Genomic DNA, 24,923 nt, shown 5'->3' on the forward strand with positions numbered 1-24,923 from the left:
TAACCCTGGCTGTCAATGATTGCTTTAAGTCACGGTTCATTCGCTCCACAACACTTTTGCCTTCAGGGAGGTATGGAGATGAAAATTTGACCTGGAACTCCAATGAACTCATGGCATCCTTGTACGCCTTAGAGGCGAACGCTGGACCCTGGTCCGAATGGAAGGTACGACACACAAAAATTCCCACAAAGACACGCAAATCTCTTATGTCAGTTCGTGAATCAGCACTTCGGTGTGGCCACACTCAAACAAAGCACGTGAAAGAATCAACTGCAACTAAGATGTACTTATACGTAGTATCAGATGAAAAAGGACCGCAGTTCTCTAAATAAACACAACCAAGTGGTTTATTAGAAATGTACAACTGTGTCTGGGGCGGACGCGCAGCAGTCGAAGGCTTTATCTGCTGGCAAATGTCACATTGAAGGACATAATCACGCGACTGTTTGTACAGTCTCCGCCACCAGAAACTTTGTTGTAGCTGAGATACAGTAGCCGAAACGCCTGCATGAGCGGATGTAACACCCTCGTGGGCAGCTGTAATCAGTGTTGGCCTGCGGTCCGCGTTGGGAATTAATCTGTCACCAACGTTCGGTATTTTCACATAAGGAACATTATCAGGACTTAAGTGATAGGAGTACTTTGAAGGAAATCCAGTAGGATATTTACTTCTTTTCTCAGTAGCGGCAATTGCTGCCAAGATGTCATCATCAATCTTACTTTTGGAACGTGTAACTGCTGCAATCAAATATGTCGCTACTGCTGTCTTCGCGGCCTCATCGGCCAGATTATTGCCAACAGTGTGAACTCCACACGCTGATGACCAAGAGTATGAATCACATACACAAGTGGCAGTTGCTCTTTAAGTTCAGCCACTCGAACCCAGATCATTTTATGTTTTATTGTGCTACCTTTGGAGTCACGATAGTCATTCTGAGTCCAAAAGAACAGATTTTCATTGTAGGACTGGACACATTAGTAAGAGTCACTCACAATAAGAATAGTCACACCAGGATCTACGTACTCCAATGCAAGCATCAGAGCACTGAGCTCTGCTAATTGGGCAGTACAGTCCCCTAACGTCTGTGTATGCACGACATCGGACTTGAACTCTCCATTCACCATGGTACCAACCACAATTGCGCATGCTGAGACGTATGCGTACATAGACCCGTGCGCCACTTGCGCTGAACCATCAGTGTAAATGATACAATGGAAATCCTCCAAAAGGCGCATAGTCAACGGGGCAGGATGAACACATTCATACTGCAAAAACTCCTGCGACTGCAAGGAAGTGTCAAAAATGAACGTGACATCCGGAGATGTCAATGATGATGCCCATTGTATCCACCGTGGGTGCAAAGCCTTAGAATTAGGTACACTGGCTTTGGTCACTGCCTCCAAGGACGGTGTAACAACCAACATGAATTTTCCCTGCAACAGTGCGCGTTCCTTCAGAATCCCCATTTGCACTGCTGTCAACACTTGTGTACAAGTGTGACTTGTAAGCGATAGGTACAGTGTCACCTTTGTTAAAAGTAAGGTATGTGAAACCCACTGCCCCAGGGTTAATACTTATCACCAGGTTGGCGTGGTTATCACGAGTCAGTAAGAATTTACATTCCAGAAGATCAGCCTGCAAGGAGTGCAAGATGGCTGAATGTTCAGGCAGCCAGCACGATTTGGTAAAAGTTGGTTGTATCAAAGCATATAATGGCTTGATACGCTGGGCATATTCGGGAATGTATGTACGCCCGAAATTCAAAAATCCCAGCAAGGATTGCAACTTTTTGTGTTGTAGGAGCGCGCAGTTGTGCACATTTCTCCAAGAAGTGAGGAGCCAATCCTTGACCCTCATTGTTGAGCTCAGAGCCCAGGAACAACACTGTGTACTCTGCAAGGTGTGACTTTGCAAAGTTAAATTTGTAACCGAAGTCTGCAAAATTACAAATTATGCGGTCAACGCGGCACAGATGCGCCCATATCTCGTCGTCTGTGAGATAAATGTCATCCACATACGAACACGCATCTGGGTCGACTCTCTCTAGAAGAGAGACTATATGGGCAGGAAACACACCTGGACTATTCTTATAGCCCATAGCCAAACGTTTAAATTTTCTCTGTGTGCCACCACTGGTAAAAGCAGTCCATTGACTACTTAAATCCGAAAGGTTGTGGGCAAAAAAACCATTGGAAATGTCAAATGTGGTTTTAAACCTTTTACGCACAAGACCATCCACTAGGGCAGAGCAGTGGGTATTCTGTACTGCACAGGTACGGCAATGCAAGTTTAAATGCCGGTAACCCAATACCAAACGGTAAGAACCATCAGGCTTTATCACAGTAAAAAGAGGGTTATTCATCGGAGACATACACGTCTCAATAACTCCTTGATATTCCTATTGTTCAAGGATTTCTGCCACGGAAGCTTTCGCTTCATGGCGCATGGGATACCGGGGTTGAGGCTGCGGCCTAGACCGTAAGGGAATCTCATGTTGGGGGGAGAATTTATCCCAACCACAGTGAGTACGGTACAAAGTCAGTGCAAAAACTTTAGCCGACCCTTCTGCAAAATTCAGCGCATGCTTTTTCGACACCGTGTGCGCGAAACTAGGGAGGATTACCTCCTCCCCTTTCGGAGCTGCGACAACAAAAGGCGGGGGCCATTCAGCCTCTGCTAACAAAATGTCATACGTGGTAGTCAGATTTTCCCAAACTAGCCCTTTTAAGGTATGTTGTATGTCACCCTCAATTAAAAGGTCAATCTCAAAAAGTCTATCAGGGGGACATCAGGGGGTCTCAGCTGTCTCAACAACAACAAATCTGTCAGTTGCTGTCGCCTTCAGTAGTGGACGAAGACCCTCTTGTACTATGGTAATCTCCGCCGCGCTGTCCAACAGTGTCAGCGCCCACGTCAGATTCCGAAGCGGAGTTCTCACTATCTGTGGCATATCTCGCTGTTAAAGCGGCAACTTTCTTTTTCTGAAACTGGGGTTTTTCCTAAGTAGATTCGTCCTGCTTGCCTTTTCCGTCTTTCGGGCGGGGCAGGTCGCGACTCTGCTGGCCACCCCGTCCTCTGCCGCTGCTCCCACCATCGGACGATGAGGCCGGTGTGTCCTGTAAAGAACGAGGATAGCGTTGATCAGGAACCTGAAAACGATTAGGCGATTTAATCGTCGAGTGGTCGTGCAAGTCATAAGTGCGTTCAGTAGACGCAGGCACTGGTGACGCAGGACGAGACTCCTGTTTCTGTTGCTGTTTACCCTGTCTTTTGTTCTTACTCCAATTTTGTTTTTGAGATTTGGGTTGCTCGTCTTTAGCAGACTTTGCACCAGGAATCAGTTTTTTCTCTTTTATAGAAAAAGGCTTGACACCTAAACTATTACGGCCCATGGTCTTATTAGCCGCCACGATAATTCTCCGTAACAGGGTTTGTCGGCATCTGGGACATCGCGCAAGGCATTGGACACTTGGATGTTTACTGCATCTCCCTTTTTACTACAAAGGACGAGATGGAAACTAAGTCAAAAGGGCCTACGAGTCTCATTCCCAATTCAACCGCAGACTCAGTTCCGTGCTCATCTTGAACACGCTTAATGACCGAGGGAAGGACAGCCATTGACGGAGTGCTGAAGCACCTCGTGTACACTGCCGCAAAGATTTTACCCCATGACTCGCAGTCACCAGCTTCCGGTACCAAGTCCTTGGGCACACTAATTGTAAGAATTCTGTGTTTTTCTCCAGGACTTGAATTAGGAAAAACTGCCTCCAGCTGGTAAAATTTCTCGGCAAGCCAAAAAGGCAAATCCTCCTTATCTTGGGGACGCTTGACCGTAACCGCATTAACCATAACAGGACTAAGCTTCATCCCGCTCGGTCCAGCTGGAAGGGCCGCAACACCAGAGGCCCCGCCCTGGAAGTTGCGGGTAATATATTAAACCAGGGCCCTAATAACCCCAATTGCAGAGGTATATAGGGGCCTTAATTCAGCAAAGGGGACTGCCCCCGCACAAGGATGCAGGGTAAATCCAGCCACCACAGGCCAATAAGCGCCTGGAATGGACAAAGGACCTAATCTAATCGCCATTAAGCTGTGGAGAAGGGCGCCATTAAACCAAACGCGGTGCTGCCATGCAGAAATCGGAACCTCCTGTGTCCTATAAGGAACATATTCCACGGGCACAGCTGTGAGAGTATAAGTTTGAAACAGCTGAGTAGCCGCATCCACAGCAGGAAACGTCACCCATGAGTAAAATATCTCAAACGGGTATGCCACCTCAGAACTCCAAAATAAGGGCCAATTAGGATAGCGGTGATTCCGAATCCTCCGGGCCGGCGGAAGCCACCGCCGGCCCGGAGGATACGGAATCACCTCTGCGGCCCTTCAATACACCCACTGCCAGATTAGGATGGCTGTGGGATCAGCGGTGGACGGCAGATCCATCCGCCGCTGATCCGCGGGGTGCTGGCCACAATTTGGTGGCAGTGTCTGCAAGACACCGCCATCCAAATTACAATGTGTGTATACACATGCTTTTCCGCGGCGGATTGACCGCCGTGGAAAAGCATGTGGAAAATAGCTTCTGGGGGGCCCTTGAGGGCCCCCAGGGTGTCAGGGGTGGGGGGTGCACATGGGGGGTACCTATGGTACCTCCCAGCATTTGCATGTACAAGGCGGCAGGCACCGCGCAGTGCCTGCCGTTTTGTGCATGCAAATGGGAAGCATGCATATTTAACCTTGCGGCGGGTGCTGCTTCAAGCAGCACCCGCCGCAATGTTAAATATACAGGATGTGACCGCCAGAAGGGCTTGCGGGCACCTTCTGGGCCCAAGGCCACTCGCAGGCAGTGGAGGAGGAGGCGCGGGACACACGCGGTGCTCTCCTTCACACTCAGAGAACCCCGCCTAGAATAGCTCTTCCTCCCAGCCTCCTCCAGGTCCTGACCGGCGGGGTGGGCTTCCACTCCGGTCGCTCTCACCGGGTCTCCCTCGGGGGCGCCCGACGCCTCCTACCTCCGTCTTCACCCGGGCTCCCCCTACCTCACGGGGACCCGGGGCTTAGGCTCGGCTTCTCTCCCTCTGGCTGCCCGACCGGTAGCCAATCCATTCACGGCCTTCAGGGGGTGTGGCCGCGATCCAATCAGGCACCAGTAGGGGTGGGGGCACGGCTACTGACGCGGCGCCCCCGTCACGTGATGAGGCAGACGGCGGCCTCAGGGCCTAACGCGGCCCTCTCTTCACTTCCGCGGCCCTCTCCTTGTACCGGGGGCCGCCGCAACAATGCCTACCACTGCGGGTGGGGGTCTCCTCGACAGCGCCGGGCCGCGGCGGTGATTTTCGGCCCCAGGCGCAATCTTCAGGCAGCGCCACAGTCTCCACGGCGCCCGTGCCCTGCCGGTGATGTTTGGCAGCAATAAGGGGTAGGCTCCCTTTTATTTAATTATTTTGACTACCACAAAAGCGCGTCAAAATTGCGGGGTGGGCTCCCACGGCGCTATTCACTCCCCAGCTCCTTCTTGGGACACACAATCCTCCAGGGCCCTGAGGTTCAAAGAGCTAGCAGCACTTCGGGGGCCACAACAGTCACAGGGCACAGTGCTTTAGCACGCCACAGTCCCTCCGGGGCACAATCCCCCCCCATGTGGCGCTTCACAGGCAGCTCCTCACGGCCTAGCACTTCCAAAGGGCCACAGCTTCACAAGAGGGGGCAGACAGTCCCACTTCAGTTCTTCAGGGGCTCACCTCCTGGGCGCTTCTTTTGCACAGCGCTGGCGTGGTTGAAGGTCCTAACAGCGTCAGGGACCTAGGGGAGCCCTCCTTTGTCAGGGGCCCTGAGGAAGACAGTAGAGGGGGGGGGTTTGAGGGGTGCAGGGCCCAGCTCACAGGCCCAAGTGGCGGTGACACCTTGCAGCAGGTCCCCTCACATTCCTGTCCCAGCTGTCTCTAGTGGCGCATCCCCTTACTTATACCCTCTTCCCAGTCAGTGCCAGAACCTTCTTGAATGTTAGGGGCAAGCTGGTCTAAACTGGCTCAAGGGGAGGGGTTGAGCACCTTGGGTGCCAGGCTTCCCTCCAAAAGCTAGGGGTGGCTGGGTAATAATATCTAGACCGCTGACCTACGGCAGTCCGATGGCAAAACCCATGGACATGGCATCCATTTTAATTGCAGAACATTTCAGTCAGGTGCATTTCTAACATGGGGGAATATTTCCTGTACACCATTTCATGACATTTCATTTTAGAACAGGGCAGCTCTTACCACACATGGCCAACACAGGTTTATTCCCATGGGGGAGACATCCCAAATTAGGGGGGCAAAAAGCGAAACATTCCGGGGGAAAGGGCCAAGTCCAACAGTGCAGAACAAAAAAGAATGCTGAGTCGGCCACTCAAATGTGCCTAAAGTACATTTGTTGCATCCACAGATGGCACAGTCGAATTGACCCCTTAGGTCCTCATTACAAGTGGTGAAAATGTATATGGAGTGATAACGCCCAGACAAAATCCCGCAAGCTCGAACGGATTCGTTCCAGTCACAAAGACAGTGGGCTGGTGTTTACTACTGCAGCGGCAGGGATAGTGAATAGCATCATAGCCCAGCCCCCGCAGACTACCCCCTGAACAGATGCAAGCCTATCCTGACCAACCCTTTCCCCACACCCCCAAAGTACCTACTGGTCCTTTCCCAGATAGTTTCCACATGCACAGAGCAAATGGAAAATGTCTGAAATTTTTTTATTCTACAGTAAGGGAAAACCACAGGGAATATGACCAAATACCTCCACTCTGAGTTCCTGTAGTTACTTCTCATTCAGGAAAGAAAGCTAAAAATCAATGGATTTTGCTGTATAAATTCCCACCATAATTTGGAATTCTGACCCGCCGATATTAATGCACCAAAATTCACAAAACTCATAATGAGGACCTTGATCTCTTGGTGGCCTGCAATGCAAGCCATCTTGGAGCAGCAAAAATTAAAAATGCATGAGGAAGAGGAGGCTTCCTCTAAAAGCCAGGCCAGTACCAGCCTGGGTACCTGTAATCTACCCTTTGAAAGACGGCAGCAGTGGAAAACGTATACGTCTACTATGCATGTTTTTCAGCCACATGCAAGTTTGTTTAGACTCGCTTTACATTAAAAACAACCTGCAGGGCAAGATTACAATATGAACGCTGATTCTTGTTTCTTATATAGTGACGCTATTGATCAACATCTATGGTGACCATCACATTTGCATAACATTAGTGGGTTGTAGGCATGGCTCAGAAGCATTAAACATGAAGATGACAAAACATATTACCAGAGACAGCCAGAACCTGTTGGGCGTGGAGTAAAATCCGGTGAGAATGGGGCTGGGCTCCTCCGGGATGTAAATTGGTGGAAGTTCAGGCTCTTGCTCTGGTTTTTCAACCAGATCCTCTTCAGTCAACTCAATGCCCTGTTCCTTCTGCTCGGCTATCCAGGCCAGCCTCTCCTGCTGCTTCTCCTCCTTTCTTTTTGCTCTAGCTGCTATCTCATGTTCCCTCTGTAAGGAAATAACAATAGAAAAGATACCGTATGAGCGCGTTGTTTGAGCAAGAGGGTCATAGCGCTGCATTTCAAGGCAGAGTTAACTCAAGAGTTTAACAGCTCAATACTCAAAGGAAGACTTTGGATGCAGTCTACGGTAGAGCTACCCTTGAGGTCGGGTTCCAGTAAGTTGACAATGGTTGAGACACAAAGGGCCGGCTCAGGCTGAGGATAGCGCTGCCGCCTGTGGATAGGGAAATCATATTCTGCTGTCCAAGGCTGGGCTTGTTCTACTTTCATACTGTGAAAATAGTCCAGCTGCTTTGTGCAGACTTTCCTTTGGTACACAAGATGGTGACAGCTCTCTTGGTCATTGTGAATATTAAACTACCATTCAAAGTTGAGATATCCAATCCTACCTTTGAGAACACCTGATCCAATCGCACCATTTTTCTTATACACCATCCTTTAATTATTTCAGCTAACTGAATAATATCTGAGACCAAAAATCTCCTGAACCCCTAACTCCCAAAACCTCCACAGAACTCTAGTCCCCCATCTCCCCACGAATGGGACAATCCTTACCCATATAAATCCAGTAGTACTTGCTCCTTGCGCGCACACACACGTATCTCCCTTTCTCCATCAAATCAATGTAATCATATTTGATTCAAGAAACTACTATTAATGGTGCGCAGGTAAGGAAGATAATGTTTTTACACCACTCTCAACCCATTTATCTACTCACATTCAATTATGTTTTATCAAATTGTGCATTTACTCTTGCTTATAACTTTTATCAACCCAAGAACTAGATCGACTTGCTACCACATTACACAATTGGAAAGTACTCAACCCAGTAACACTTTAACAAAGCTTCTTGGTTCATATGATTCAGCCTTGCGAGATTATTGGTAGTTCTGTTTCGTCTTGAATAATGCCATAAAATCTCATTTATTGAAAGAAAATTTTCATTTGTATTGTAAAGAGACCCTTAATACTTTACTCATGATAATTTCCAGGGGAGAGACTATATGATATGCAACTGACACAAACTGTTTTTTAATAGGGCAATATGAATGTTTAATTAAATCCACATGTGATGATAGCTATTTTTGAAAGTCCTTAGAGTGGGTCTGTAAAGCAGGTATTAATAGCTGTCATTTATATTTAAACTATTGAAGTGTTAATGGTGTCTCAACACTGATTGCAGAAAGTGTAGTGAAGCTTAAAGAGATTGCAGCATGTAAAAATTAAAAATGTTGATCCCAGTGAGTGGTGCACAGTGTGTTAGAGGAAACAATTTTGTTTCAAGCTTGGTTTACTTGGTTTTTAAACAAAGTTGGTCTTCATGTTTACTAAGGACGGTCCGCTCAAATGCTTGCCGCCTTGCATTACGCGGTGCAAATTAACAATACAGCCAAAGCATCACCACCATTCTTAATCATAACTTATGAAAGGCAGTCCATAAAACTAAAGCAAGGGTACACTTTAATTGTACAGGCTCGTTTTAGAAAACAAAGAATTCTAATAAAGAACTAGAATGCTAAAATTCGGTAGTAATAACAATAGCAGAGGTACCACGGGCATCCATGCTGCTGGTATAGGAACTGCAGGATTTGCACCATCTGCTACGAAGCTGGTTAGCAAAATAGGAGAGTTTATAATTGATCTAATTACACATATTTCTATTCACGTAGGTTTGAGCCCTTGAACTTCAAAAATAAGAGGGAAGATTTTAGCCATTTATGGCACCAAGTAGTTTCCAATCAATGTCAGTTGTTGATTCTCTGTGTTTTAGATTAACATTACATTGCAGGAAAGTACCTAGAGGGGATACTTGCATCATTGGTCTTTCCATCTGGGCTGCCTTTACTCCGTAGGTATTACTTCTAGCCCTATACAGAAGATCGACCTAGCCTGCTACAGAGTAATTATAATAAAAATGCCAAAAGGTAGTGGATACATGGATTTCTGAAAGCTGTCAGGAGCTCTACAAGCTAAACTACGAACCAATAGTTAAAAAAATATATGTACTAGTAGATTGAATCTCCTGCGGATCGCACTTAAAAAACACCTCTATGTCTGTTTCTCTTCAAGTCCAGCATCCATCCAAGACCAGGATCAGCAGAGTATATTCAAGATCAGCATCAAAGACCAGCATCAACGGTGTATATTCAAGACCAGAGTCAACAGTTTATATTCAATATCAGCATCAACGATCCGTGTAAACAGTATAAATTCAAGATAAGCATGAAAGACCAGCGTAATTGGTGTATAGTCAAGACCAGAGTCAACAGTTTACATTCAATATCAGCATCAAAGATCCGCCTCAACAGTGCATATGCAAGATCAGCATCAAAGACCAGCATCAACGGTGTTTAGTCAAGACCAGCATCAGAAACCAGTGTCAGCAGTGTAAATTCAAGATCAGCATCAACGGTTTATATTCAAGACCAGCATCAAAGACCAACATCAACAGTCTATATTCAAAACCAGCATCAATCCAAGACCAGTGTCAACAGTTTATAGTCAATATCAACATCAACGATCCGTGTCAACAGTATATATTCAAGACCAGCATGAAAGACCAGCATCAATAGTGCATCACCGATCCGTGTCAACAGTATATATTCAAAACCAGCATGAAAGACCAGCATCAATAGTGCATCAACGATCCGTGTCAACAGTATATATTCAAGACCAGCATGAAAGACCAGCATCAATAGTGTATAGTCAAGACCAGCATCAGAAACCAGTGTCAGCAGTGTATATTCAAGATCAGCATCAACGTTTTATATTCAGGACCAGCATCAAAGACCAGCATCAACGGTGTATATTCAAGACCAGCATCAATCTAAGACCAGCGTAAACAGTATATATTCAAGATCAGCATCAACGTTTTATATTCAGGACCAGCATCAAAGACCAGCATCAACGGTGTATATTCAAGACCAGCATCAATCTAAGACCAGCGTAAACAGTATATATTCAAGATCAACATCAACGACCAGCATCAAAAATGTATATCCAAGACCAGCATCAATCCAGGGCAAGTATCTACAGTGTGTATTAACGACTAGCATCAATACAAGAACAGCATCAACAGTATATATTCAAGATCAGCATCAAAGACCAGCGTCAAATGTGTATATTGAAGACCAGCATCAAAGACCAGTGTCAAAAATGTATATTCAATGTCAAATGTGTATATTGAAGACCAGCATCAAAGACCAGTGTCAACAATGTATATTCAATATCAGCATCAAAGACCAGCATCATATATTCAAGACCAGCATGAAAGATCAGCGTCAATATGTGTATAGTCAAGACCAGCTTTAGAAACCAGCATCAGCAGTGTATATTCAAGATCAGCAGCAACAGTTTATATTCAAGACCAGCAACCATCCTAGACCAGCGTCAACAGTCTATATTCAAGATCAGCATCAAAGACCAGCATCAAAAATGCATATCCAAGACCAGCATCAATCCAGGGAGAGTATCAACAGTTTATATACATGACCAGCCTCAATCCCGGACTAGCATAAACAGGGTATATTCAAGACCAGCATCCAACCAAGACCAGCCTCAACAGTGTATTTCCAAGATCAAGCATCAACAGTGTATATTCAAGACCAGCGTCAAAGACCAGTGTCAACAGTGTATAGTCAAGAGCAGCATAATAGACCAACATCAACAGTGTATATATTCAAGACGAGCAAAAATCCAAACCAGGACCAGCATCAATAGCGTATATTCAAGACTAGCATCAATCCAGGACCAGCATCAACAGCGTATATTCATGACTAGCATTAATCCAAGACCATCATTAACCGTGTATATTCATAACTAGCATCAATCCAGGACCAGCATCAACAGTGTATACTCAAGAGTAGCATCAAAGACCTGCATAAACAGTGCATAACCAAGATCAGCATCAAACCAGAGTCAACAATGTATATTCAAGACCAGCATCAATCCAAGACCAGCATCAACAGTGTATATTCAAGACTAGCATCAAAGACCAGCGTCAACAGTATATAGTGAAGAGCAGCATCAAAGACCAGTGTCAACAGTGTTTATTCAAGACCAGCATCAATCCAAGACTAGCGTCAACAGTGTAAATTCAAGACCTGCATCAAAGACCAGCGTCAACATTGTATAGTCAAGAGCAGCATCAAAGACCAGTGTCAACAGTGTATATTTAAGACCATCATCAATCCAGGGCCAGCATCAACAGTTTATATTCAAGTCCAGTATCCATACAAGTCCAGCATCAACAGTGTATGTTGCATGAGTGGCTTCAGAGATGTTAAACATCATGAGCGCATCAAAGTGCACCCAGCTGGTACGTCTCTGCATCACTATGCAGGCTACCATTCTTAAGAAAACTGGATAGGATCCATGATAGTCTACTTGAAATATGGCACAGGCAAAGGATTAAGTGTCTTTCATCGTATGCATGCATATGATGAACTTTTACTATGTCTGAAAGAGAATTACATTTAAAATCTGTATGTATGCATTGCACCACAAATTTTTTAATGAGTTTTAAAACCATACATAAAGCATGCCATTAACACTCCTTTCTTTCCATTTAGAAATTACTTCATACCAAGGGTGGGTGGAGTCTCTCAGTTTTGTCATAATGAAGGCTGGACTGGCCATTTGGGAAAAGTCTGAAGTTTGGGTGCTGTTTCTCTCTCGCATGCAGCGGTAATCCTTCTCTACCGACTTGAGACCCAGCTTTTTGCAATAATAGATTCTGTCCTCATAATTACATTTCTCTTCTAAGACCTAAACCCAGACTGTGCTACCACTCTAATAAAGTAGTGCACACGTTTTCACAGGTGTTTGCTTTCGGTAAGGCTGTCTTCAGTAAGGCCCCAATGCCAGTGCTTAAGTTGCAAATGCTGTGGCACAAAGATTTGTTCAGAAGCCCACAGCCAGCACTACCGGCAGTCAGGTGTGCCAAACAAGAAGGCTGCCTAATCTTTATTCCACTTCATGCTGCTTTACTCACCATCAGACACTCCTAACTCTTTATCTCACTCACTCTTGCAGGGTCCAGCTTTTTCCAGTTGTTTTCAGTGTTTCTGATTCCTTTTCCCTTATTTAATGGTCTACCTCTTGCTCAGGATCAAAGTCTGATGAGGGAAAAAATAGGAGTTGTCCCCAAAAATGAGTCCATAAGCACTGCCCATACTGTTGTGGTAGGTGTAGACCTTACCCTAGTTCATTTGATTTTTAAGTACAGATTAAGCAGTAAACTACTGATCCATTTCCAATGGGCCAATCTTACATGTAAATAGAAGAGTTGACTTTTTACTGAGGTCAACTGAGAAAACGGTGTTTCATTTCCATCAAGGTTATCAGAGGAAATAATCATTGTCCGGTTTAACCTCATCGCTGCGGCGCATATTTTTGCCCTACGCTGCTTTTTTCAAAAAGCTGCGTTAGATGACGAGCTCAGCTCGTCATCCGCACACGCCCCCCGTGGTTGATGACAAGCTGAGCTCGTCATCCGCATCGAAGGGGTTAATGTGCTACTTCTCCTTCAACTATCTAGTATTACCCAATCATCTTTACCTCATCACCCTCTTGATCAGAAGTGTCAGAGGAGTGATAGATGCGGAGTTGGTTCAGTTTACATTGACCGTACATATGTGTAGGTGACGTGGCAATCCTGAACGTCTGGCATGGATCTTGCTCTCCGTGATCCACATTAGATACCCCAGCAGTGTTGAGCCTCCATACGTACCTGGATCTTGGATTTAACGCTGCAGAATCTGAAGTATTGTAGCTGTAGGTTATGGATCTCATAGGTCGATACCGGAACTTTTGCCTCAACACTGGGAGCTGCCACCTGGATGACATATCCATTGTCACAGAGCACCAGCATCGTGTTGGCCTCCTAAGGAAGGGAGAGTTAAACACACATTACAAGTAGTTGTTATCCTACTAGATGAAGACAACAGCGAGAGTAACCTCATCAGCAGGGACTAAGTCAAAGTAAACAGAAGACAACATTGAATATTCAGCTTTTGCTATTGCCAGGGAAATGTTAAAGGCAAAGAACAAGTGACTATGTGCTCCCCTGAACACTGTGTAAACTGCTTCATTACTACCTAAGTGTGTTCACAGATGTTTTAAACAAACACTGGCAAATGCCTTGCTCTCGGGTGGCGCTGGTATCGAATCTGCTCGAAGGAGCCTTCAGCGGCATTTATCAAGCAAAAGGGATTCCGGTGTGAATAAAATGAGACTCCTACTTACTTAACAATAAAAGAATGCAGTTTAAAACTACTGTAAGACTGTACACTGCATATAAAGCAATCAAAAGTCACAATTCACAAATAGACACATGAAAGTTAAACAAGCAGGGAAAAGATAATATGTCTCAACTTTTAGACATATTGGCTTTGCCAGTGCTGTTAGCCGAAGCTGTGCAACTTCGGCAAAACGTGAACTGCTTTTTTGCCACTGTTCTACAGCACCAGCAAAAAAGTGTGATGACAAGGGTTCTGTAGTCAGTCTGGTCTCTCGATAGGCGTGTGTGCGCCTAGAGAACACAGGTGTCATTTTACTTTTTTTTTTAAAAAAGAACTGCTAACTGCAGGAAGGAGTTTTTAATGCAGCAGAGTGGCGCAGCAATTGAAAACAGCTGCTGGATATTAAAAAAAAAATCATGCACCGCCCCAAAAAATATTATATATAAATAATACAGACACACATGCATATATATGCCAGTCACCACGGAACAATATGGGGAGATTTAGGTATTTTACCTGCTTGGAGCAAAGTCCGCATTGACTGCCCCTGCCCTCTCTGTTGTTCCATGAGGCTGGTTGTTGCAGTGTAAGGGGACCAAGGAAGTCGGCCGTGGCTGTTCGTCTGGATGGAATAACACACAGCCTACCTGCACCAGCGCGGACCTACCGTTCTGCCTCACTCCTCCACACCACCCGCCCAGGCTGGACGGTACAGTGCCTTCTGGGAGCTGTAGTTTACTCATTGACACTGAACTACTGTGGGCGTGACGACACCATTAGGGGGAGGAGCAGCGAGTGCTGGGAAGCATTTTTAACAGGTGGACTATTAGGTGTGCTCAGTGCTGGGTGCTGAAGAAGGCTGACTACGCCGAAATGCATTCGCCCGCTGCCACTGCCTAAAGATGAAATAAAGCGAGCTGGCTTCTCTGAAAACCCCTTCGGCCTCTGAGTCCTTCTTTCTGCGAGAGGGACTGTTTCCACATATATACATATATATATATATATATACATATATATATATATATATATATATATATATATATATATATATATATATATATATCTATATATCTATACTACTATTATAAAGAGAGAACTTGCACCTTTTGGCCAGGTAAACTCGAGAACCACAGTACCAATCACAACACCCAATACAGCGTTGGAAAGGGCAGTTGCAGCAGAAGGACATAGGCTATGCAGACGCCCAACATATACATTTAAAATGTAAAAGAACTGTGCCAGCAAAGTAGTCCCTTGTGGGCGTGTCTGCATTGTGCTGTGGGTGTGTGCTGGGGGCGTGACAATCGCTGGGAGCATTCCGTCACGAGTGTTGTTTTTTCTTTCCAGGTTCTTTACATTCCTGCTCCCTTTAAATAGTAATTCAGTGGAGGTCCCATTCTCTTAGAACCACCCCAAGCACAGTTATGGGCAAAAATACAAGTAAAAGGCCCTGCAAAGCATTATGGGATAAGCTTAGCATAATTTTTAGCATTCATGAAAGGGTTTCAATTTTTTGGAATTTTACTCATCAGGGACATCTTGGGACGACGAGGTGAACTGCAGCTTGATGTATAATATTTTAAATGCTATTGCATTTGCCTCATCAGGGACATCTAGGGACGGCGAGGTGAACTGCAGCTTGATATATAATATTTTAAATGCTATAGCATTTGCATCATCAGGGACATCTAGGGACATGAGGTGAACTGCAGCTTGATGTGTAATATTTTAAATGCGATTGCATTTGCCTCATTAGGGACATCTAGGGACCATGAGGTGAACTGCAGCTTGATGTATAATATTTTAAATGCTATTGCATTTGCCTCTTGGGGACAACTGGGGAGAACGAGGTGAACTGCAGCTCTTTGTAGAATAATTTGGATACGATAATAATCACTTCCCATTGCTAATCTCGTTTCATAATGGTTTGGAGGGGCTTCATCTCAAAATCATCACCTCTCTCACTGCTTGCTGGAAGCTAATTTCACTTTTGTGAAATGACTATATGCATTTTAGCATGTAGAAATACTTGTTATTTTACCATGAATATATGAGGCTTCTGTTTTAATAATTGGAAATCTGACGGAACGAAATATTGCGGAATTATTGTACCAAGTTCACGCCAATTCCGCCCACCCCTACTTTAAATACCCCTGCACCCCATAATCATAACCCACCCTTACTCTATAAAATACCCCAACACCCTTAAACACTAACCCATCTTAACCCTATAAATATACCCTGTACCCCAAAACCCAAACCAATCCCTAAACCCTAAAAATACCCCTGTACCCCAAAACCAAAACCTAGCCCTGAACCCTATAAATACCCCTGTACCTCAAAACCCAAACCTACCCCTGAACCCTAAAAATACCCCTGTACCCCAAAACCCAAACCTAGCCCAGAACCCTAAAATACCCCTGTATCCCAAAACCCAAACCTAGCCCTGAACCCTAAAAATACCCCTATACCCCAAAACCCAAACCTAGCCCTGAACCCTAAAAATACCCCTGTACCCCATAACCCAAAACTATATCTGAACCATTAAAATACCCAAACACCCCAAAACATATACCTCAGTACCCCAAAACATATACCCCTATACCCATACTTGCCTTAACCAAACATTTTTAAAAAACATGCTTTTACCATTCATGCATTTGCAACGAATTTCGTTGTAAATGTATGCGTGGTAAAAGCATATAAAATGTAATGCCATGCTTTATAGTGGCATTGCGGAGTCATGGTACTTTCGTAATGAAAGTATGCAGAGTGATGGTATGCGGAAAGAAATTTGCGGAATAATGGGTGTTTACCCTCCCCCGTAAGTACATTGGTGGCACGGCGGCCCACATCTCCAGCAACATACTCATATTTTTTCACCACCAATTGGAAAAATACACAGGTCTCTCTCATTGATGCCCAGCACCGACATACACTTTTAGACACACCTCCCACCACAAGTTCTAGAATTGCGAACTTTAGAGATGGGGAGCTACATTAGAATCTCAGCATCAGCTCAACATCCTGTGATTACAGGCAAATCGCTTTGTCTCCCCGTCCCTACCACAAATCAATGTGTTCTGTAATGTAAATTGTGCTCATGTCATGTTGTCGAGTTCGCGCTATATAATATTGCAAGGAAAATAAAGTAGGGAAACTCGAGTTCACACACTACTGAACGTGCACTCTTAAGTGCATCAGCAGTGCACTGTGAATCGGAGCGTTTCACAGGCCTGTCACAGATAAGAAATGCTATCAAAATGATATCCTACGAAACAATATACTACTGGCCGGCAGCAATTCAAACCCGGACAACGTCGGGACAGGCTGCTAGTATATATATATATATATATATATATATACTCATTGCTACATTCCGCCAGCTGTCACCCCCCGAGTTTCAGGTGGGCAATACCATTTGGCGAATTTTTACGCGCCAAAAGAAATTGTAGCTCTCCCAATTCATTTGAGAAACACAAGAAAGCCATGTATGGGAGATTTGTAACAAGAGGTTACCATCAGAATATGCTCCAGAAAAGTGAGGCTAGAGTCTCTCTAATAGACCGGAAAGACACCCTGTTTCAAGCACCAAAGTGCAAACGGGACCCCCTCGACTGAACCCATTAGGCTAATAACTACCTATAACACCCAATCGCCAGAGTTCAGTAAAATAATAAGAAAAGATGGGATATCCTTTTACAGGATAAAACATTGAAAGACAAACTAGGCAAACACCCATCAATAACTTACAGAAGAGACAAATCGATTAAGGATTTAATCGTACAAAGCCACATGGAGAAGAAAAAGACATGGTTAGAACCAAAGGGTGGATTCTCGACATGTGGTAAATGTAAAGCCTGTAGGTACAGTACAAATGTGAAGGAGGTGGTACTCAGCAGGGCCAACAAAAAGTGGAAGATAAACAAGAAAATTACTTGCAATACAGAATTTGTAATTTATGTTGTAACATGTCCCTGTGGTAAATGGTACATAGGGTCTACCACTTTTCCAGCCAAAAAGAGAATTCTGGAGCATTGGCGTGCCATCACTAATAAAGATTTCACATACAGCACAGCCAAACACTTCCATAACCATCATGATGGGGACTGGACAAAGGCTAAATTTCTCGTCCTTGACTCTATACCAAAACACGTAAGAGGTGGTGATAGAGTGACAGCACTACACAGAGCAGAATCGAGATTCATTCTCCAGGCAGGCAGTATTGTTCCAATGGGGATGAACGTCGACGAAGAAATGTACGTTCATTTGTAAATTGCTTTCTGATCTGAGAACTTCTTCCGTCTACCTTTAGGGACTCTGATCCTTTGACCATATGGTTTTTAAACACCCACTTATAATTTTTGTTTGTATATAATTGTGTGTAGTTGTAAATCATTTTTTATGAAGGGTAGTAGAACAGAATCCAATGAATTATGATATGATGAAAAGACTGTACAAATGCTTATGTGATAACGATATAATGACCAATATTCCTTTGTCTTTATCTTATCTCCAGAATACAGGCTATGGACGCAACACTGTGATTAAACCACCTCACGGATATAAGATATTGATATGAGCACGACTACGTTCACCGACTGGTAGCGATAATATGATAAGAGCACAGATTTGCATGAAGAAATTGAATAGACACAGTACACTTGTGCTAATTAGTTTATTTATAATTAATGGGTCAAGACTGTCGTAATAGGATAGATATTACCAATATGACACAAACATTTTTTACTTCAATGAACTGCAACTCTAGCTCTGAATTTATCTTCACAACTATGGGTACTATACCCGGGATTTTGAACTCTAGTCACCCTATGCTCGATCACATCGATACCTATTTCATCATAGCCCCATTTATTCCCATAACATTTTTTTTCTTAATAACAGTCGTTTTTCTGCAATCTAGATGAATTAATTAACATATCTTTCTCCCCTACCCTCTTATAAAAACTTCAGTTATAAAACTAATCGGGTACTACACCCTTAATTTTGTACTCATTGTATTAGAAATTGTACAATGTTTTGCTTCAAAACACAAACATATTGAAACTGTGCTTTATCTAAATAATTTTCTTTACATGTATTAACTTTTCTAAAGCACAATAGAAGGCTCAATGTGATGTAAACAATGAGTCTTTTTTTCATTTTCATTATTCTATGTTGTGTCAGGTTATTTAAAGAGCAACTATGTCCGTGGTGGTCATGTGACCAAGAGCCTGTGTGCTCGAAACGCGTCTTCTTTGTGCCCAATACAGAATACCTGTTAATCTACCCGGCTGGAGTGGCTTGTGATTCCTTCACGTTGCTGTGCGGGAGGTTCGAGTGAATATATATATATATATATATATATATACACACACACATATATAATATATATATATATATATATATATATATATATATATATATATATATATATATGTATTATTTATATATATATATGATTTGTATAAAATATTTTTTGGGGGGTGCACGTTTTTTTTTAATGTCCAGCAGCTTTATATATATATATCCTGCAAGGGGGTGGAGGAACAATTGGTGGCGGCGGATAAAATAAAAATAAAGCAGGGTGGGGTGAGCAGGGGAAGAGCGTAGAGAATGTAGACGAGAAAGACTGTAGCATACAGAGTAATAGAGAAAGTGGGGATTAGCTAATGAGAGAGCACAGCAAATAAGGGAGAGAGTAACATGAATATGCGGGGATACAGGTTTTTGTGGAAGGGAAGGAACACGAGGGTGAGAGCTAGACAACACATGCATTCTCATGGAATGCTTAAAGAAAAAGAAAACAGTAGGTCCTTACGTGTGAGCAGTGGATGGATACAAGCAGGTTCGACTGGCCGTAGCGGGCACCGGGCATTTCCCCAGTGAGCCGGTGGGGTGGCGGAGGTTTTATGGCCGCAGGGGGCCGCTTTTCTTACAGGGTGCCGGTTTTGCAGCATTGCTGCAAAATCCGCCCTTTGTAAGAAAAGCGGGAGCTGCGCTTAGCGGCTAACACCCGTCTCCCTTCCCGTTCCCAGGGCCGGTGGAGAAACAACCTGTCAGGGCTGGTTGCGGTTCCCAGTCCGGCCCTGGATGCAAGCCATCCACTCAAAAGAATAGTAAAGAGGCTGTGCTCCAGAGGAGAGACAAAGAGAACAGAAAAGCAAGCCATCATATAAGATTCAAGCAAATGAGAGTGACAATAATGGCAACCAATGGTAAGGAATGGGCGGGCACTAATTGTTAAATAAAGAAAAGTAAGAGAAACCCACATTGTTTTCTTTGTTATCCATGTAACTAAAAGAGTCTAGCTCCTTGAATATAGCCAGAGGTCCCAGGCATGATGTACAGTTCTACTAGTTAACCAAACCTGAAAGCACTGAAGACGTTCATCTGCAGCAACCATGCATTCACCAACCAGTGCCGGAGAATGTCTTGTACAAAGTGTTGGAAGAATACTACTACAATGAGAGAAGCCTCTACTACTCACATGAGAAGCTGGTGACCACTGGATATGCCTTACAGGTCCTGGAACGCGGATAAAGCCAATTGGCTCATATCTTTCCCCTGTGGCAAAGAAGAAGACTGTTTTGTCTTCGCTCTGAAAATTAAACAAAGAATGTTGTCAGAAAAGTTACGTTTTGTTCAGTGAGTGGCTACACTGTCACTAAGTATGTACGAAAACATAGTGGGCCACATGTATCAAATAAGCATTTTGCAATTACCAAACAGTGATTTTTACTGAATTGCTATTTGGTAATTGCAAAATGGTCTTTATGTAAGGAATTACCAAAGATTTCACAATTTTTTAATAGTACCTAATAGCGATTCGGTACATAGCAAATTGCTATTAGGTGATACTACTACATTGGTTTCCATGGGCCGAAAGGACCTTAAGGTGCGAATGGTTTTGCATTTGCTTATCTGAGATTAACGAATTGCAAATTAAGTAATGCAAAGCCAAGGATATCCGGGGGCCTAAGGCTCCCCTGAATCACCCCCCAAAAAAAAATAAACGTGCACATGTAAAGCGCCACATGCTCTACGAGCCTGTGTGTGTAACATGGCACTTTGACAAATGCAGTTATGTGCACTTTTCAATATTTGCACATGATTACCATTGATTTGAAGTCAATGGTAATTGCATTTTCCTAAATGCACAGTTTGCATTTGGAAAATGCTTCATACATGTGCTAAGGGAATCGCAATTTGCAATTCCCTATTTGTAGTCGCAATTTTATGTAAGCGCAATGTTTGCGATTACCTAAAATTGAGACTAAAACACCTTTCATACATTACGAAAGGCTATTTTGCATTCATAAACTGATTATTTTTCCAAATGGCACCACTTGAGAATCCAAACAACTTCCATAGATGTGGCCCAGTGTCTTTCCTCCACTCCTAAAATTCCATGGCAATACATAGCATTTTAGGAGTGGAGGAAAGACACTGGGCCACATGTATGAAGGTTTTTTGCATCATGAGACTTTTTTGGGGAGTTACTGTCAGTCTGCGGTTATCCTTTCGATGCCCATATTACTATCTATGGGTACTTGAATCTAGTTAATGTTAATGAAACTTTTAAAGCACGCGTATACCCTGGTGTGCCTTGACGCTGAACTAAAGTAGAACCTGAAGACGAGGAAGGAAACCAAGTGACTAGTTTGAAAATAGCCACGTTTTTCATTGTTTTCTGAAAGAAGAGAGGGAGTTCAGTCCTCTCAAAGTTACAGTGAGAGCATTGCATAGTTTAGCTGCACAATAGGCCGTGCTCCGACCTCCCCAGCTAGCAGTTCGGATCTTAGGAACCAGCATTATTCTGGCGTTTGTCGCTCTTAACTGCCTGCCTGGGCGGTACCATGAGAAGAGATGGTTCAAAGGTACCTGTCCTGCCCCATTCAGTGATTTATGGGCAAGGCAGAGTGCCTTAAACTTAGAACGTTGCACCACAGGCAACCAGTGGAGATTCCGGATCTCTTCTTTAATCGATTGGTTCTTAGGTATTTTCAGTAGAAGCTCGGCTGCAGCGTTCTGTACCATCTGGAGCTTCTTTAGATGTTGTTTCTGTAACCCAAGGTATAAACCGTTACAGTAGTCCAACTTAGGCAGTACCAAGGTGTTCACAATTGTTTTTCTAAGATCCTGAGGAATAAATGGTAAGACCTTTTTGAGTTTCTTCAGCAGATAGGAGGCTGAAACTATAGCATTAATTTGATGCGCATAAGTGAGACCATTATCTATCAGGACTCCGAGGTTTTTTGCCTTCTTTACTGGTTCAGCCGGCCACCATAGCCCATCTCATTTTGGCTGTAGATTGCCTAAGGTAACCACTTCGGTTTTACCCGAGTTGAGCTTTAAACAGTGTCTTCCCATCCAGAGGCTGATTTCCCTCATGCAGCTTTGAAACTGCCCTGCCGGGGATACAGTGTTTTTATAAGCCGCAACAACGATCTGTGTATGTTTGGCATAAGATGTCAAATTGAAGCCAAACTGCTGTATTAAAGGTGCAAGTTCAGAGACATAGACATTGAATAAATGTGGGGCTTAACGATGAGCCAGTTAGTTAGGATTTCGGTAGTGATAGGGACTAGATAGCATAAAAAGTAAATAACACAATAAATTCAATGTCCAATTAATGCTAGATATTCAATAAATAGTGCTTTGTTTACATAGAGTTACATAAAGAGAGCACTTAAATCTTCCATACAGCCAAACAACAGAAGTCGCCACGATCTGATGCCAAATGTTTTATGATTCTTTTCATTCGAGGCATTAGGGTTTTACATAACATTAATCCCAAAGGCAAATGTTAAATTATGGGTAGAGTTCCTAAGCTCTTGACTATAAGTAGGCCATGTCGGGTCCAGTGTTTGCTTGCAATCACAGGTTATAGAACAGACATGCTGGATAATAGATTAAAATGTTCAAGATTGTCATTACACCTCTAATGTCAGTTTCAGTCGCAGCTGAAGGATTTACAGAAAAGTGATCAAGAAATCCTCTCCCCAAGGAATCAGCAGAATTTGGGGTCCATCCTCTGCAACTGAAATCTTTTGTTACTGGAGCAAAGTTGGAATACACTCTTTGGTTTGCTAAATGGTTGAATTCTCCGACCACTGCAGTCTTCCTTTTTCAGCCCATTGTGCGTTTCATCTGGAGTAGGTTTGGGGCTTTGAACTTTCTGTTTATTAGTGTGATTTCATTATGGGGTTGGAGCAGAATACCAGGCTCAGGGCTCTGAAGCGGTGGGGTGAACATATACAAATTGTTTCAAAAACATTTACACGTCAACAACTTTTTGATGCAAAGTCCTTATGTGCCTTCTGCTAATCAAAGAGAGAAAGAGAGCTTTTGTTTTAAATGTATTTATGTTGGCTATGCTAGTAGGTACAGCCAAGTATATAATTATGCTTAGGCAGACATCAACATCACGGATGTTTTCCACAAGGGACATTTTAGAGAGTAAGGGCAACATTCAAAAAATACCTGTGACAAAACTAGGAGCCCTAAGATGGAAACCTCTCCATTAAGAGGAAAACCGTTTGGGGTCGGTCGACAAAAAGAAATCAAAGAGGCAAAAACTACAAAAGAAATACCGGACTTCCTGCATCCTGCCCATCCCTGCATCCATCAAGTCAATTATGAATTATGAAAAACAAACCACCCTCTTCTCTACTACTTCTTACAGAGCTCCTGGTCCCCTTTAAATATATACTCAAAATGCCTTTTGATATTTCATCTTTCCTTACTTCCCCAAACTTTTCTTCCTTTTTTTTTATATAATTAAATTAAGCCTAGCATTAGCCCCCAGCCCACCCTTCAACAGTTCTATATACATATAGCTGGGAAGCCCCAATGCTGTCCTAGAATTCTCTATCCGAACAGTAGCTATTGACACTAGAATGCTATACACTTTATCCTGGTTTTTGATGCAACTAAGATGCCATTTTGAAAGAACAGGTATTTGGGGAGACCAAATGGTTCCCAAATGGACCTCATCATTGCTTACTAACATTTAGAGTATTCATTGAGTCCAAGACTAGCTCAGAAAGTTCAAAGAAACAATGATGAATACAGTACCCCTGTTGCAAGCAGCTCTCCATTCCGATCATATGCCAGGGCAGTAACTGGGGCAACATGGGGCTTGAAAGCCTGCTTCAGACGAATATCTGCTTTCTCTGTACTGGTGCGGCCTGAGATGATGGTGAGCCCCGTGGGGTTGTACACTTCCAAGAGACGCACAACGCCATCCTCGAAGCCCACAGTAAATATTCCTCCTTTTGGGTTGACCTAGAGGAGAAGATGGTATTAGAAGATAAACAGCAATGCACAAGAAGCGAACATCATTCATCTGAGATAGTACTATGCAGCCCCGTAGGCACATTAGGAAGGGCATACTGGCAAACAGAGGGCAATTACATGGCTTCACACACATCACACCACTTGGCTACAGATTTGAGGTACAGCGGATCCTTGCAAGCCGATGTTCTAAAGGGAAGTATCCCTTTACTAAGAACCAAAATTTGAATGGATCAGAGCTGTAGGCGTCAATGGCTTCAGCACGAAGGGATAGTAGACAATGACACGGATGAGGCACAAAACCTGAAATGCATTGAGAGGAAGCTCATGACGATAAAACTGACAAAATTGAAGATTAAGTCTTGGGTTGCATTTTTAAGCCACTATAATAACATGGCGGATAATTTGGAGTTGGATCACTAATTCTGTACTACGATTAACCCCTCATAGACCGAGCAAGTTAAAATCTATATCTGTACCCCCTGTTTGGACCAAGCCATATGTAAATCAGTCTTGACCATGTTCCTCATGGGAACAGTCCACCCCGAACTGGACTGTTCCCATGAGGAGCAGGGTAAAGATTGATTTGCATATGGCTGGCTCCAATCTGGGTGGCCTAGTGAGCAACAAAACGATGGATTAAAGCCAAATCTCTTGATGGAGGGTGAGTACTTGAAAGCTTTCAGCACTGCGTCCATCATTTTGTTGTGTTTTTGAAATCATGTATATTACAAGAAAATAAATCACATAATATAACATAAAATAACATATACGTTCGTGGGAAATTATGCTGAATTTTATACCTTTTTTTATGAAGGCTAGAGGTCATTGTAGCCACTAGAT

General features: G+C 43.6%; 1 protein-coding gene across 3 annotated transcripts in view; it reads right to left on the reverse strand.

Annotated features, from left to right (window-relative positions):
* Nucleotides 1-24,923, reverse strand: part of CFAP44 (cilia and flagella associated protein 44) — a 748,689-nt gene that overhangs the window by 345,120 nt on the left and 378,646 nt on the right. For all 3 annotated transcript variants that reach the window (XM_086935641.1, XM_086935640.1, XM_086935642.1), the window contains 4 exons: nt 23,862-24,071; nt 20,272-20,382; nt 13,271-13,423; nt 7,301-7,525 (listed from right to left, as the gene is read on the reverse strand). In XM_086935641.1, coding sequence (XP_086791767.1) covers nt 7,301-7,525; nt 13,271-13,423; nt 20,272-20,382; nt 23,862-24,071 — 699 coding nt within the window. The remainder of the gene's footprint in view (nt 1-7,300; nt 7,526-13,270; nt 13,424-20,271; nt 20,383-23,861; nt 24,072-24,923) is intronic.

The sequence above is a fragment of the Lissotriton vulgaris genome, chromosome 8 (assembly GCF_964263255.1).
Source record: "Lissotriton vulgaris chromosome 8, aLisVul1.2, whole genome shotgun sequence".
NCBI lineage: Eukaryota > Metazoa > Chordata > Amphibia > Caudata > Salamandridae > Lissotriton > Lissotriton vulgaris.